Source organism: Podarcis gaigeae (genome assembly GCF_964106915.1).
Source record: "Podarcis gaigeae genome assembly, chromosome: 13".
In the NCBI taxonomy this organism is placed as follows: Eukaryota; Metazoa; Chordata; class Lepidosauria; order Squamata; family Lacertidae; genus Podarcis; species Podarcis gaigeae.
In genome coordinates this window covers 18321550-18336683 of record NC_139689.1, presented here as the reverse complement: position 1 = coordinate 18336683, position 15134 = coordinate 18321550, and the positions used below count along the sequence as shown (strand labels likewise).

At 50.9% G+C, this 15134-nt stretch overlaps 1 protein-coding gene across 10 annotated transcripts in view; it reads right to left on the bottom strand.

Annotated features, from left to right (window-relative positions):
- EPN1 (epsin 1) overlaps positions 1-15134 on the bottom strand; it is a 32827-nt gene that overhangs the window by 3936 nt on the left and 13757 nt on the right. The window contains exons 4-12 of one of the 10 annotated variants that reach the window (XM_083707703.1): positions 8989-9128; positions 8470-8577; positions 5678-5779; positions 4587-4658; positions 3238-3324; positions 2340-2598; positions 1363-1530; positions 1028-1129; positions 296-538 (exon numbers count right to left, since the gene is read on the bottom strand). In XM_083707703.1, coding sequence (XP_083563829.1) covers positions 296-538; positions 1028-1129; positions 1363-1530; positions 2340-2598; positions 3238-3324; positions 4587-4658; positions 5678-5779; positions 8470-8577; positions 8989-9128 — 1281 coding nt within the window. The remainder of the gene's footprint in view (positions 1-295; positions 539-1027; positions 1130-1362; positions 1531-2339; positions 2599-3237; positions 3325-4586; positions 4659-5677; positions 5780-8469; positions 8578-8988; positions 9129-15134) is intronic. The other 9 variants (XM_083707705.1, XM_083707707.1, XM_083707708.1 and 6 more) reach the window with 9 other exon arrangements.

Sequence of the window (15134 nt, the reverse complement as noted above, 5' to 3'; positions counted from 1 at the left end):
CACAAACCAACTTCATCTGCATATTTCTCCCTGGTTTACCCTGGAAGAGATTTTTAAGCCCATCAAGAGGTCTGCTTTTAATCCTGCTTCAAAACAGCAAGCCCCATAAATAGGGGGCCAGACAAGAGAGTCCTGGCAAGAGCTTCCTGTCCAACAAGATTCATGCAGTTATAAGAAGACGTGGTTCTTTTCCTCCCTGTTCTGACTTGTATGACTCAACTAAACAGAACTAAGGCGATATCCTTCTCTCTGCCCTGCTTGAACCCACAGAGTGCCCCGGCCCCAGAGCACTTACCAGGGGCTAAGAAGGGGTTGGAGGCCTTTGCAATGCTAGAGGCAGTAGAAGGCTTGCTGACCAGGGAGTCCAGGTCGACGAGGGCAGCGTTGGGGCCCAGAAATGACTCTGGGGTCTTCCGCGTTGGCTTGGAGATCTCGGGCAGCGACCCACCCATGGAGGCCATGTCAAAAGTGTTGGGGCTGTCAGTGCCACTGCCAGGTCGGCAAATGGGCACCTCCCCGGCTAAGAGGGACAGCTCACCTAAAGAGAGAGGGAGAGAGAGGTTGGTGGGGCCAGACAGGAAAGAGTGGTGAGAGAAGGGAATGGAAGATGCAGAAGAGCACAGATCAAACATGGAGGGAAAAGACAAAGGCCAGCAGAGATATACCCTTCGGGTTTTGCAACAGTCATAGGCACACGCTCCCAATTCGAATCATGCAAGGGTCAGACAAGCCCCAGGTTAAAGAAGCCGGAAAGAGGGTGGGTGGGGGGTGAGAAGGGGAGAAAGAATGAAAGAAAGAGACCCCTCTTCAAAGTACATGCAGGAACAAAACTGGTCCGTGGGGTGTCACTTCTGAGCTGAGTTTGGCTGACCCAAGAGAGGGCAGAGGGCAATGCCAGGAACCGCTGCCACCCACCCAGTCCCGGGGGTTGAGAGTAAGGAAAGTGGCAGGCAAGAGACAGGGACATGCAGGGCGAAGTGGAGGTGCAGAGGTGAGAAGGCAGAGCCATGCAGGGAGCAGGGCTCACCTGTGCTGCTCCCGGATTTGGGCAGTGCCGGGCGCAGGCTGTCGAAATCAGAGAACTCGTCCCCATCCCCGGGGCTGCCAAACTGCTCAAAGCCTCCGCCAGCTGGAGGGGAGGGACAAGGCAGAAGGGGGAAGGGGGTGGGCCAGCAGGGTTAACAGGAGAGCAAGGGCGGAAGGGACCCGTTCCCCGCAGACTCACACAATCCTGCGCTGGGGGTCCGTTCCCTGCATCTCGTTTGTGGGGAGAAAGCACCCAGGAGCCCCAGTTCCCAGCCGGCCTGACCCAAGCCTCCCTCTGCCAGGCCGAGGGGCTCAGGAGCCCTCGCTGTCCCTCACCTGCTGTGCCATTCGTGCTGGGCTTGGAAGGGGAGCCACCCCAGGGATCAGAAAACGTGGATGCCGGAGCCCAAGGATCGGGCGCTGGTTTCCCTTGGGACGTGGGAGCTGGTCCAGATGACCATGGATCTGTGGGTGGCGCTGCCGTGGTCCCAGAGGAACCTCCACCTGGGGAAACATCAAGCGGGTCAAACTTTATCAACGTCTGGGGAAACATCCTGTCCGCTGTGCATCAGGACGGAAGTGTATGCTACACCTAGGAGTCCCAGGTTGACACAGACAGAACGGTAATTTAGTTCTCTGTGGCCAGTGGGCAGCCTGCCTGAGATGGTAAGAAAGCTCTGCGACAAGATCGCTGCATCTTTGCGAGGTTTGAACACTCACAGGGAGCTGCTGCCTTATACTGAATCGGACCGCTGGTCTTTCTAGGCCAATGATGCCTGCTCTGGTTGGCAGTAGGCCTCAGGCGGGAGTTGTGTTTCCATCATCTGATAGTTAGAGCTGGGGTGGGGGGTGGCCCAAGGATCTTCTAAGCGCAAAACAAATGTTCTTACCATGGAGCCACGGCTCCTCTCTGGCAAATAAAATAACACCACCCATCAAACAGGGTCAAATGATGAATTGCCTACTAGTAAAAAAAAAAAAAGGAAGGGAAGGGAGAGTTTTGAAAGGAAAATTGCTGCAGAGCTGAAGCACAAAAATTATTATTTAAATGTATATTTATGCCTGTCTTCCACCACACAGCAGAAGGGGGTAGACAGAGAGCTAGTTGAAGTGGTGTCTCCCACCTTGGAAGGCAGAGAAACCCATAAATGCCCCATAAAATGTATCTTTTTTCCTAGTAGGGGGCAGGAGAGAAATGAGCAAGTGAGGAAGGTCGCCTAAGCCCTTTCAGTTAACCTGATTTTAAGCAAAAGGCTTAAATGCTGAACCATGTTTATCATATCCTGATCTGTTCCGTCACTTCTCGCTCTTACCTTCAGGTTTCCATGGGTCACTGCTTGCAGCCGGGGCACTTCCCCATGGGTCTGGGGGGGCTGCAGGAGGCGCTGCAGAGGCCCCCCACGGGTCTCCTGTAGGGGCTGCTCCGGTAGCAGATGGTCCCCATGGGTCAGTGGGAGCTGCGGATACAACTGGGGCAGAGCCACCCCAGGGGTCAGCGGGAGCAGGAGGGCCGCCCCAGGGGTCCGCAGTGGGAGGGGCGGTGAAGACCTCTGCAAGATCCATGAGGGATGACTGCATGTGGGAGACAGGCAGAGAAACGGGTCAGGGAATTAATCACGTCTCTATTGTCCCATTTGGAAAACAGTGACAACCCCCCCAATACTGCCACGCCCTCCACTTTATAATACCCCAAGAGCAAGAATGGCATCGTGGTTAGAGTATCAGCCTCGTCTACCTCATAGATTACTATGGGTGAGTAAACACTGTACCCCCATTTTGAGCTCATTGAAAGGAAAGGTGGGGTATATCTCCATCTCAAAGGAATAAATAGTGCAGGTCAGTGGTTAGAGTGCCAGATTAGGCCCGGGGAGTTCAAGGTTCAAATCTCCACTCAGTCCCTGGGTGGTCCTGGACTAGTCTCTCTCTCTCTCTCTCAGCCTAGCAAAAAGGGGTAGGGAAATCTACGTACATGGGAGGAGAAAATGGACAACTGTCACATGGTTACTAGCCAGAGCACCTCCTTGGCAGGAAAAAATAAAAATAGAAGTTTCAGATGGACATTAAAGTGCTGCCTTGCAGGATCGAACCAAGGCCTGTGTACCTGGCAATTCTGCCTCCAACAATGGCCCCCCTTACTATTCTCCCCTCTCCTCCCTGCCCCAGGTGCCCATCCAGAGCCACCTGCCCGGACCCTGCCTGCTCCACCCTCACCTCCTCCTTGGCAGGCACCGTCTCCTTTTTGCTCTCCTCAATGGCCATCTGGAGTCGTAGGTCATCCCCACGCCGGATCCGCTCTTCCTGCAAGGGGATTGTGGGAGGGACAAGAGGGCATCAACAGCGATCGTGGGCCGGGGGCAAAGCAGTTCACTCACCTTCAGGAGAGGCAGGCAGTGCGGAGGTTTCATGGCCCAGCCTTCGCCCAGCCTGGCGCCCTCCTGGCACTTAGGGCCAAAGCCACCCTCCCTAGCTAGGAAGGGTTGTGCTGGCTGGGGCTGGTGGTTTTGGTGCAGGGCAACAGGCTGGGCGAGGGCCTGCTGCAGGCCGTGTGCCAGATGATGCTTCAAGCAGCCGCCACTATGATTCTGTCCAACTCAAGAGGGCAATCCGGAGAGCCGAGGAAGGACCCAAGGGCTGCCCAGCTCCTCCCTCCCCCACCCCTTCATGGGAGCCCTGATTCGTTCCCCCCTGCAACCCCCCTTGAAAATGCAGGTGCCCAAGCAAACAGCACCTTGTCTACATTTGCCTCCCTTCTTGGCATTCTGGCTCCAAGACCACCTGCCCCCCCCCCAGCCTTGGCCTTTCTGTTCTGGCATTTCCCCTTAACTTCTCCCTTCCTCCATGCTGCTGGCTGAAGCTAGTAAGCTCCACTCGCAAAGGGAGAAAGCGGAAGTCTTCCTCTCTCCTTACCCTCAAGCTCTAACCAGGCCTTTGCCAACCTGGTGATTTGGACTACAACTCCCATCTGCCCTGGCCGGCCCGGTTGGGGCTGATGGCAGTTGTAGTCTGAAACATCTCAGGGCTCCAGCTTGGCAAAGCTGCTCCAATCTGCTAACTACCACCTTCCTCGTCCTCCGCTAAATATCCACCCACCCCAAAACTCCCTTACTCCAAGGGATGGCCTCCCCTTTCCAGCCAGCACTCCTGGCCCCCATTTCCTCATGGCTCAGGAAGCTCCTCCTGTCCATTGCCTCCATTCTGCAGAAGACACACGCAAGAGCCGCCTCCGCAGGCGCCAGCGACCCATCGCCTCTCGAAGCAGCAGGACACGCGCACTGACCTGTCCTACCTTCCGGGCCTCCCTTGGAAGGGGAAAGGCACCTCGGGAAATCTTGACTCTACACAGCGGGACAATTAAAGAGGTCTAAAAGTGAAAAATGGAGACACGGCACCCCTGTTGCCATCGCTCTGCTTCGGGACGTGGAGAGAGAGAGAGAACGCTGAGTTAGTGGGGAAAGTGTGAGGCTGGGGCCTGCTCTGGGGCCGGGGGTGGAAAGTGGTTTAGTTGATTATTTCGAGAGGAGGAGCTGCTGTGGGTGGGGGGCAGGAGGTGTGCGTCTAACCTTGTCGTGTTCCTCTTTGCTCAAGCTAAGGGCTAGCTGGAGCTGTAGGTCCTCGTCGGCCACTGCAGGGGGCTGGGGGGGGAAGAAACACAACGTAAGAAGCATGGAATGGAGCTCGACACAGCGGAGGGAGGCAGGGAGGGAGGGGCGGAAGGAAGGAAGGAAGGAGAAGGTGGGCGGACTGCAGGCACCTCCATTGCACACAACCCAATATCGCCACGTTCTGCGGCAAATACCCATTCGATTAGCGGTCCCCTTACCACCCGGATTCTCAGCTCTCTCCATCCATTGTGCCTCCCCTCTGCTCGGCTAAAGTATTCTTCAGTGTGTTGGGGGGAACTACCTTCCCTCCTAGGGACACTTGTGCTATTTGGGGAAGCCCTTGAACCAGAGCCCCTTAAACACTCCAATTCCCCCGAGTTGTCTACGCAAGCTGCGTTCACGTGAAGCTGCTTGAGGGGTGTGATCTAGGAGAGATTCAAGGAGGAGCAAGCTTCACGAGATTGTAAAGAGGCCAATCCCAGAATCTTTCTCTCCGATCGCACTTTAATAAATCCCCGGCAAGACGTAGAAATCGCAGAGAGCTAATACGGTTTAGCAGCTACAGGGCAAAGCTTCAACGTGAGAATCTGGGTTCAAATCCCACAAAAGCCTTGGTATTGTCTGTTTAGCCTTCCTTACAGGGGTGCTGTCAGGGTAAAGGTGGCACCGGGGATCCCTGGAAAAGCAGGATACAGAAGTGACGCTGAGCCCCGCTCTTCCCGCATGCTAGGAGAAACTGACTTCTAGAGAAGCAGACACCCTCTATGGCAGGAAGAAAGGCACTTCCTTCTGGATTTACAAGTGGATAACCTGTGACTCCAGATGTTGGACTACAACTCCCATCAGCCCTGACCAGCAGCCATGCTGCCTGGGAGCTGATGGGAGCTGGAGTCCAGCAACACATATAGAGGGTCGCAGGTTCAGTGCCCCTGTCACATAGGAAGCTGCCTCCTACAGAGTCAGACCACTGGTCTACCTAGCTGTGCATTTTCTACACTGACTGGCAGCATCTCTCCGGGGCTTCAGGCAGGAGTTTTGCCTCGTCCTACCTGGAGATGCCAGGGATTGAACCTGGAACCTTCTGCATGCAAAGCAGGTGCTCTGCCACTGAGCTTCAGCCCTTCATGCTGAAGGACATGCGACTCCCCAAACTATTTCAGACATAAAGGGGGGGGGGAGGAAAGGAAGAGTTGTTTGTGCCAAGGCTGGACATCTCTGGTGTAGAAACAGACACCTCCCCCCACCCCTCAAAATAAATAAATATTTCTAGCTCAGTTCCCTGGATAGTAAAGTTAAATTGTTGTGGGTCTTTCTGTTTCTCCCCCGCCCCCCTTTGGCCTTCTGTTTTGAAAACAACAAGGGTAAAGTGGAAGGAAATGTGGCATGAAGGAGGAAGAGGAAGAGGAGGGAAGTGGAAGTAAGGCGGCAAAAATAAGGAGCCAAAATTAAACGGACAAGGGTTGGGATGGGGGAAGCAAACACAATCACCCCACTTGGGAGGAGCCACAGAAAAGGAAAGGAGGCGACAAAAAAAAGAAGGACTTAGGGTCTGATTGGCCGTGGCGTGTGTTGAGTGGCAGGTCTGGGCACAGCCAATGGGAGCTGCACACCTTATGTCCAACCTAGTGGCCCCCCTCCAGAGGCTCTGGACTACAGTTCCCATCAGCCCCTGGAGGGCGACAGGTTGGGACAAAAGGCTGCCAGAATCACAGAAGTTCTGTGGGCAGGGAACTGGTGGGTGTCTGGATGGGAGACAGCTCCCTCCTCCATCCTCTCACTCAAAGGAAGAGCAGGCCCAAGTAGCATTAATAATAATTATTATACTGGATAGAGTGTGGGGCTAAAGAAAGAACCTCAAGCGCCAAGACTGATGGCTCAAGAGCAATTTGTGTTGTTCCGCTGAGAAAGACCGGCAGGCAAACCTGAACAAGGCAGCAGCCCACACGATCCTGGGTGGTTGGGGGGAGGGCAGCGCTGCTAAGGAGTGTGGTGCTGCGGGAGAGGTTAACATACAACAGAAAAAAGGTAGGCAAAACCTGGTGTCTTTGAGGGGGCAGGATCAATTCGTGTGGACCCTGTGCGACAGAGAACGGAAGCATTCCCAATCTCCCCCAGCCAGGAGGGAGAGCTCGTCACCGCAGGGGGGGCTCTGTGCGAAAATCTGGATGAAAAATCTCAATCAAAAAGCCATTTCCTGCCGGGGAACGTCGGTTCAAACACATCTGTGCCTCGCTTTTGTCTCTTCCCCCCATTCCTCTCAAACCACAAGTAGTACTGAGGAAAACAAACAAATGAATAAACAGACCCACAGCTACCCTGAAACCTTTTAACATTTCTACCCAGGATGCACTGCGGCGCAAGATGGCAGCTAGCAGACCGGCCCGCTACCCATCAGCCTCTGCTCCCAACGTGGGCCAGTGGAGCGTGTGGCCAGCAACTCTGGGGTTCCATTCCCCCAACGGGGACTGACTTCATTACCAAAATGCTTACGGAAAAGCTCAGCCGCCCACAAGGCTCTGCTAGCAGCGTCTGCCCAGAGGGGGTCACACACTAGAAACAAAGCTGGACAAGTCAATCTGTTCATTGAGTCAGCATAAATCTCATGTCCTCCCTTCCCCCACCTTCCTGGTCAGCAGTTATTGGTTGTTGTTTTTTAAAAAAACTAAACGAACAGGGGGCATTATTTTTTAAATTGAGCAAGAGCTGGAAGGTCCAGAAGGGTTGACATTGGCCAATAGCTGAATCAGCTCTGCCCACCAATTTACAACTCCACCAAAAAATATTCATTTACGGAGGAGGCATGAACTTCATGCCCTTCTGGGCTGAAATTTTAAGTATTTGATTTTTTTTGGGGGGGGGAATTGCACAGTTTCAGCAGTCTGATTTGGTAATACCAATTTATGCAACTACTACAAAAGTAACCATCTTTTAACTATCGGGGTGGTTGGTCAGGAGGGTCTGGGCCTGCTGGGCTGAAACGGATCTTTGCCTCAGCAGTAATGGGATGTATTTCTATGAATTCTATACATTTTACAGGGTGCTCCAAATCTCCCTGCCGCTTTCTAATTAGTGAACCTTTTTTGGTGCAGGGTGGTAAGCCATGGTGAATCTTGCAATGTGTGTGTTTTAAGTTACCAGGATCCTCCTTTTGGACTTTGTTCACTCTCTCATAAGCCAAGGCACAGGCAAAATCTTCTTTAGCCCTCTCACTGAGTGCATCATTTTATCTGAAGATTTTTTTTTTTTAAGGCTGCTGCTCAATAAAAATATTTTCAGGCCAGTATACATAGAAAAGACAAACATTAATACCAAGCAGAAAAGATAACAAAACAATGAGGCTTCCTTTTTAATGGCCAATAAAAGCACTACTATGAGGCACTTGGTAGGTAAGCACCCCTGGTGTCAACACTGTCTATAAATGAGGCCACCACTGAAAAGGCCCCGTCTCACTTTAAATCATGGCAGACCCCAGGGGAGGATCTCCAAATGTGATCTTGGTAGAAGGACTGGGGAACATCCAGGCTCCTAGGCCTCTGGCTTTCTGGACTGTCTTACAAGCTCCTCCCAGTAAGGTCAGTAATCAGGAACAATGGGAATATCTGAAGGGCCTCCAGTTGGCCTCAGTTGCCACTGAGGCTGAGAAAGAGGCGGCGAAAGAATCCTTTGCTTCTGTCTCAGCTTGGGAGAAAGCATACAAGGTGCAGAATAGTGTGGAGGGGAGCCTTTGGGATCAAGCTATCTGGTGTGGAGGTCAAATCCACCTCCCGCCTCCTTATCATTATCCTGTGCAAATATAGTTGGTATCACCACTAAGTGTGTCAAAGGGGGGGGGGATAAAAACCTGAGATGATCCACTTCCTTTCCTCTCACGAGCACCACAGATTGGCTCTTCCCTCCCTTCAACATGATTACCATGTTTGTTCCCCAAATTGCAGGGCGGTGAGGGGGGCTGCAGAAATATCAATGGATAAGTGTGAGAGAGGTCAACAGGCTTGCCCCTGTTATTCCCATTGGTAATCATGGCGGGAGCTGAATAAGGCTCAATTTCTGAATACGAGGGACATGCTCAGGAAGCAGATTAGCAGGCCAGCACCTCCATGGACTGCCCGCTTCTGAGCCAGAACCAGCTGGATCTGAGGGAAAGGCTTTTCCTCTAGGAAAGTGCCAAATTAAAAGAGCTTGTAGCTCTGCTTTCCTAATCAGCTTTTATTATTTGCCTGCAGGAGAAGCCTTGAGAACACAACAGTAGATCCCCTCATCTGGGGGAGCAGGGCGTACCCACATCTCTCTCCAAACGTCCACAACCCCCACCATCCCTTCCCTCCCCGCCCATCCAAAGAGTCGCCAGTGACAGATTTACCTTGGCGCTTACCTGCTCCGCTTCCTCTTTGCTCATGGCCAGCGCCAGCTGTAACTGCAGCTCCTCTTCCCCGCTGCTCTGGGGCCAAGCCTGCTCCGCTTCCACTGGGGCATTTGCCAAAGATGAGGAAGCTGAAGAAGCTGAGAAACAAGAAAGTGGGTGGGAGAGGAAAGGGTTAATACCACCAAGGTGGACAGCAGGCAGGAGAGAAAGTGCTATGGGGAGGCAGCATCACTGGAGAGAGCAAAAAGCAAACCATGGTGTAGTGGTTTTCAGAGGTTTTATTTACAATAAAGCAGTATATAATTTTTGTTAATACCTGTAAAAAAATAAAAACAGCAGAAGGGCAGGCAAACTGGAATCTACCTTATAGATCTCTGGGTAGATCAGATGCAGTAGATCAGCATGGGTTCAGACTTTCAAGAGTTAAACAATAGCAATGTAAAAAACACACACAACCTTTTCCCATGGCTGCCCTTGTGCTAAATGCTTCTCTTTCAGCCTCAGTGTAAAACAAGGACTATCAAGACTATGCTTTTCTGCAAATCAGTGTTAAACTTTTGTGTTCCTGCTCTATGGTAACTCAGGTGTAGATCTGTATTTGTAACACACACAGGTTACCCCAGTTTGGGGTTTAGTGGGTAATTGACTCCATCCCCTCCCAACCCACCACTCTGAATTTGGCTCCAGCTGCAAAGCACACAATGAATCCCACAAGTTTGCCCTCCCCTACACAGCAGTGGACTAGGACTTGACTAGACCCAGCTGCCAATCTCTGCTCAGCCAGAGAATGTACAAATGGACAAGCCATGGCTTGGAGAAGGGCACCCAATTAAAACAGCGAGAAGGCTTTCCACACTGTTCAGCTCTAACACCAGGGAAGCCTTGAAGTCACGGCTGAAGCATTTCCAAATCCCAGGAAGCTGCCACATCATAGGACAGACTGAAATCCTATACGAAATCCTTAGCTGCTCAGGGACCTGAAATTTTACTAATTCTCCACGGCAAAAAGTGACCCACTACAGAAAAAGTGGGTGTGCAGTTAACTGGCGGCAGGTTATGTTTCTCTGCCCCACAATCTCTCCAGGCCCCTTGTATTCTGGGCTCTGATGGTTCTGTGAGCTCAGTGGATTCCTGAGCAGCTAGCACTAACTTTGGCCTACTTAGAGTATGAACATATTTTATTTTTCCAGTTTTCCCAGGCTGGGAGCTGTCCCTTGCAACTTTGTCAAACACCATGCAGAGTGTAAAAATAAAAAAGCAATCCTTTTTAACTTTATCATCTGCTCTGAGCCAACAGGATAAACCGCGATCAGTTTTAGAAATTTGCAGAAATTGTGGGGAAGCAGGCGGACATTTCCCCTAACCACTAGTAGGAGGCACACCTGACTGCAGCATGAGGTTCACATTTGATACATGTCAGCAATTAGCATGCGCAGGAGAGGGGTGGGGAAATAAGGACCCTGGTTCAGCTAATAGCACATGGATGGAACAGCTGTCACACCGTGGAAGATCCAGCCCCAGTCTCTGGCCGAACCTTGGCAGAGATGGCTGGGGGTGGTGACAGAGCAGAGAGAGGAGAATGGCCCAGCCGCTGTGCCATGACCTGAATAGAAGTCTACCCCACCCCCTAGACAGCCTGGCACCAACTGCCACCCCTCATTAGCACAGGGATGCAGGCGACCGCACAAAGCAGTGTCATGGAGGTGGGATTCCGGCCATGGCTGAGACGGAGGTAGCCGAGGGAGGAAAGGGAGAGCAGTGGCTTTCCCTGCTATAGTCAAGGTCATTACAGTTTTCCTCCATTATCGCCACCGCCACCACCACTTTCTCCTCAAGGGAACAAGTTCTGCCAGCCTGGTACATGGATCTACCCTCAAAAGAGGAACTTGCCTGCCAGATGATTCACTAATCTTTCTCTGTGGGCATGTTTTCCCTGTCAGAGGGAAACCCGGCAGGGAACTGTTGAGTGTCTCTCTCTCTCTCTCTCTCTCTCTCTCTGTCTCTCTCTCTCTCTCTCTCTCTCTCTCTCTCTCTCTCTCACAAGCCCGGCCGAAATACATACGACAGCACTAGACCAAATTCCTCTCGCAAACGGGAGGCTGAAAGCTTTTGAGCTCTGTGTCAGCTAATGGGAAAGCTATTTTGCCCACCGGGAAAAGGTTTTGTGTAACCGACGCTTGCGTGCTCTTCAGATAACGCAAATCTGTCCAAATGTACAGGGCATATTTGGAGAGCTTGGTCTCTCCCAAATCTCATCCTTGACAAGAAAGAAAGAAAGAAAGAAAGAAAGAAAGAAAGAAAGAAAGAAAGAAAGAAAGAAAGAAAGAAGGAGGTGGATTGGAATGGAAAGGAGCAAAAATGTAATTATCTCTGATGAACTAAGGGGAGTCATTGGCATATTTTAGCCTTGCTCGGGAACAAGTCCCGTCTGTTCAGTGGAGAAATGAGATACTTATTCCCAAACTTGACTGAGCTGCCACTTACTGGCTTTCTGGAGCCACACTGAGGAGTTTTGTGGGCCTGGGGAAGGGCTTCGTAAACACCAAATATGTGGCTTCCTAGGCCTCTAAGTAGACTCATACAGGCCCTGCAGTTGCCTAGCAACCACAGAATGTTCATCATCTATGTTGGGCCCATCAAAATGGCAGACTGTGGATGAGGGTGCAACTGAGGGGGGAAGAATAGTATATAAAGAGATGGGAAACAATGTGCTAATTTGGGAAACGGTAAAGGGTGATAAAAGAGCAGAAGTTGGGCTGTCGAGGTGTGGACTTTTAGGGATTCCCTCAACCTGGAACTATCCAGAATGCTTATGTGCCCTTTTGGAACCTGTCTGGTTATTCCAATTAACAACTTAAGGGGGGGGATCACTGTGGCTTTATTATATGAGCCCAAAGAAAGAGATGGTAGGCTAAAGTGTCAGTTCTCCGCAAGACCAAAGGAGAACACTTCTTGTAGGGCTGGGCTTAAAGCTCAACTGATATGACACACCCAGCATGAAAGCAGGTTCTGAATCAAGAGTTAGGATAATTAAAAGGCAAAGAACTCAATTAATTTGCAGTTGTTTCTTAATGTCTTCCAAGCCACGTGGAAGGCTCTACCCTTTTGAGAAACAGTTTTTGGCTCCATCCAAGCTTCAGTCCACACACTTTGTCCTCCGAAGAGAGGCCAGCTAATGAGGAAGCCTCAGGCCTAAACCGCCAATGCTGCCAGTACTAGGGACAGGCCGGGGTGGGAAGAAGAGGAAGAGAAAAATGGAACTTCTAATCTGCAACAGCAGCAGAATTCAGAACAAGCCAGATCAAGGAATCAAGAAGCCGCCTTAGAACAGATCAGGCTATTGTCCATCTAGCCCACAGTATTGTCTACTTCAGGTGTTGGGAACCTATGGCCTTCCACCTGTGGCTGAACGCTGACTCCCATCAGGCTTGGCCATTGGCCAGGCTTGCTGGGGCTGATGGGATTTATCATTTAGCCACAACTGGAGGGCCAAAAGTTCCCCCATACCTATTCTACTCTGACTGGCAGTAGCTCCCGAGCATCTCAGGCAGAACGAGGTCCCTCTCAGCACCGGATATACAACTCGTTTAAGTAAGATATGCCAGGAGTTGAACCCAAGCACACGCTTGACCACTGAGATATGGCCTCTTCTCTTACTCCAAAATCAGAACTTGGGGTCACCCAATATACCTGACTGAAGTGGTGGTGGGAGCTATTTTTAAATAAAAAGTGCTCTCTTCTAGTTAGGCTCTGCCCACTCTCTGCTTTTCTCATCAGGATAACCTGCCTTGTTTCAGGTCCTCCTGTCCTATCCCAGCCCAAAATCACCGCCGGAATCCTGATACATCCAAGAGTGAGAGGCCAATGCTCAGGACTGCTGTAGGCCGAGTGGAACTGCTGCTGCTGCTTTTTATTTATCTGCAGTTGTGATTTTATAGTTTTAAAGTCTATAGTCCACTTTAGAAGCAACTGTATTCAGGAATTTATTGTATTGTATTTCAATCAATGGGCTTAGGAATGAGATCAGGTGGTCTGTGTGATTGAAGCATTGGACTTTGGGTGTTCACCAGAAGAATAAATAGCAGCAGACTGGCTCTCTGCACGTCGAAGGTGGGGGTGTTTTTAAGTGGGAATACGGATAAGGGGTAAATGATAAGCTCATTCAGTATGGGCTGTAGCCCTTTTAGCAGACTGGAAGACAGAAATTCCCCCTGCCTCTTGCTTATTACATGCCTCTAATGTTTAACCAATTCCTCATAATTCTGCTGAGCAGTTTAGAATAGGAAGCAAAAGCTACTCCCATTTCCTTATCTCATTCTGCCCTGCCAGGCACTTTGCAAACAACAGAGTTGGAATTTGATCTGGGGGTTATCAAAATGGAAAGGGGGCACTGACAGATCACAGAGGCCTGTAACTTAGCCTCTGAGCCTGGCGACCCGCCAAGTTCAAGAGGGAGGGGAACGTGGTTCTGCAGAGCCAGAGCCACATTTTATCAGGGATGAGCGGCTGTCTCTGACATTTCAGCAGGTAACATTTCAAGAGAACCAACAGGGAACTACATAGGGATGGGCCCCAAAGACCTTCCCAGGACAACTTCAAGGAACAACCCAAGAGAGGAACATGTGGTTTATCTTCTATCCAGTATCCTCACAGAAGGGTCTTTTGTACACCATCTTCTAATCTCTCCAGCCTCCTTCCCCAAGCTGCTGCTCTCCAGATGGTTTTGGACTGCAGTCGCTGTCAGTCCTAGCCAGCAAAGCTGTGAGCACAAGGTTGGAGAAGGCTACTCCATGGGAACAACCCACGATTTTGCTAAGGGAGGCTATATTTTCCACCATAAGTGGTCTGGTGGCCAGAAGAATCCAGCTTCCTGTTCCTATCCAGACTGTCGAGCTCTGCAATAAAAATATTATATCCACATCACACTTTCCTCCCATGAGGAAAGTCCAGTGGCATGCCTAAAACCCCCAGACAATTACTGACCAGGCCTGAACCTGCTTAGCTTTACAGCTGCGTCATATGGCTCAGATGATGTCCTGGTCTGGTATGACCTAGCACTAAAGAGTTTTCCTGCTACAGAAAGCACCAACACCAGACATCCCCAAACTCGGCCCTCCAGATGTTTGGGGACTACAGTTCCCATCATCCCTGACCACTGGTCCCTTTAGCTAGGGATGATGGGAGTTGTAGTCCCAAAATATCGGGAGGGCCAAGTTTGGGGGTGCCTGACCTACACAGGTGAGAAGTTATTTCAGTACAGAGGAAGAAGGCCTGGGGAACTATCATTCTTCATTAGAACATAAGAAATGCTCTGCTGGATCAGACCAATGGCCCATCTAGTCCAGCATCTTGTTCTCACAGTGGCCAATTCAGATGCCTGTGGGAAGCATGCAAGCAGGACCTGAGCATAACGGCAACTCTCCCTGCCTGCAGTTTCCTGCAACTGGTATTCAGAGGCATATCAGTACCTTCCTCAAGGACTCACCTCAAGGTGCTAACTAGCAGTGGACCTTTGGTCTTCTCAGCCTGAGCAGGTGGCGGCAAGAGAACAGCGCAAGCACAAACCCACACATTCCGTTGCTGCTTTTCCTTACAAACAGAATGATGCACACTTTTGCCTAACTGCACCTTGTTTAACACTCCTCACCTCAGTTTGTTTTGCGGGTGGATCTGGCCCATGGGCTGCCTATAGCCATTCCTGCTATAGGAGACCAGGATAGGAGACCACCTTGGAACAGGCCTTTCAAGCCTGAAGAATCTACTTTGAGTGCTTGGGGTTGTTTTTTACTAGAACCCCCAAGATCCACTAACTGGAGCCTAGTGCAAAAGGTGGACATTGGGCATTAAACCCATGCTGAACACTGGGATTAGTTCTGAAAAGCAGAAGAAAAGTGAGCTCCTTCTCCTTCCTAACAAACATTCACTCCTGGTTATAGCCACTGCCCCCCAAGCATTCTTCATGCCAGTGGTATAATTTGGAAGGGGATCGTTTTGTTGTTGCCACTGTTAAACAATTGGGAATCAGAAATCTTTATCTACCTCAATTCAGTGATGACATATCAACAGGTTCTAATTCACCTGCTGCCTACCCCTGCCTTAGAACCCAAACAATCCACTCTTAACTCAATTGGGAGGGGGTCAAG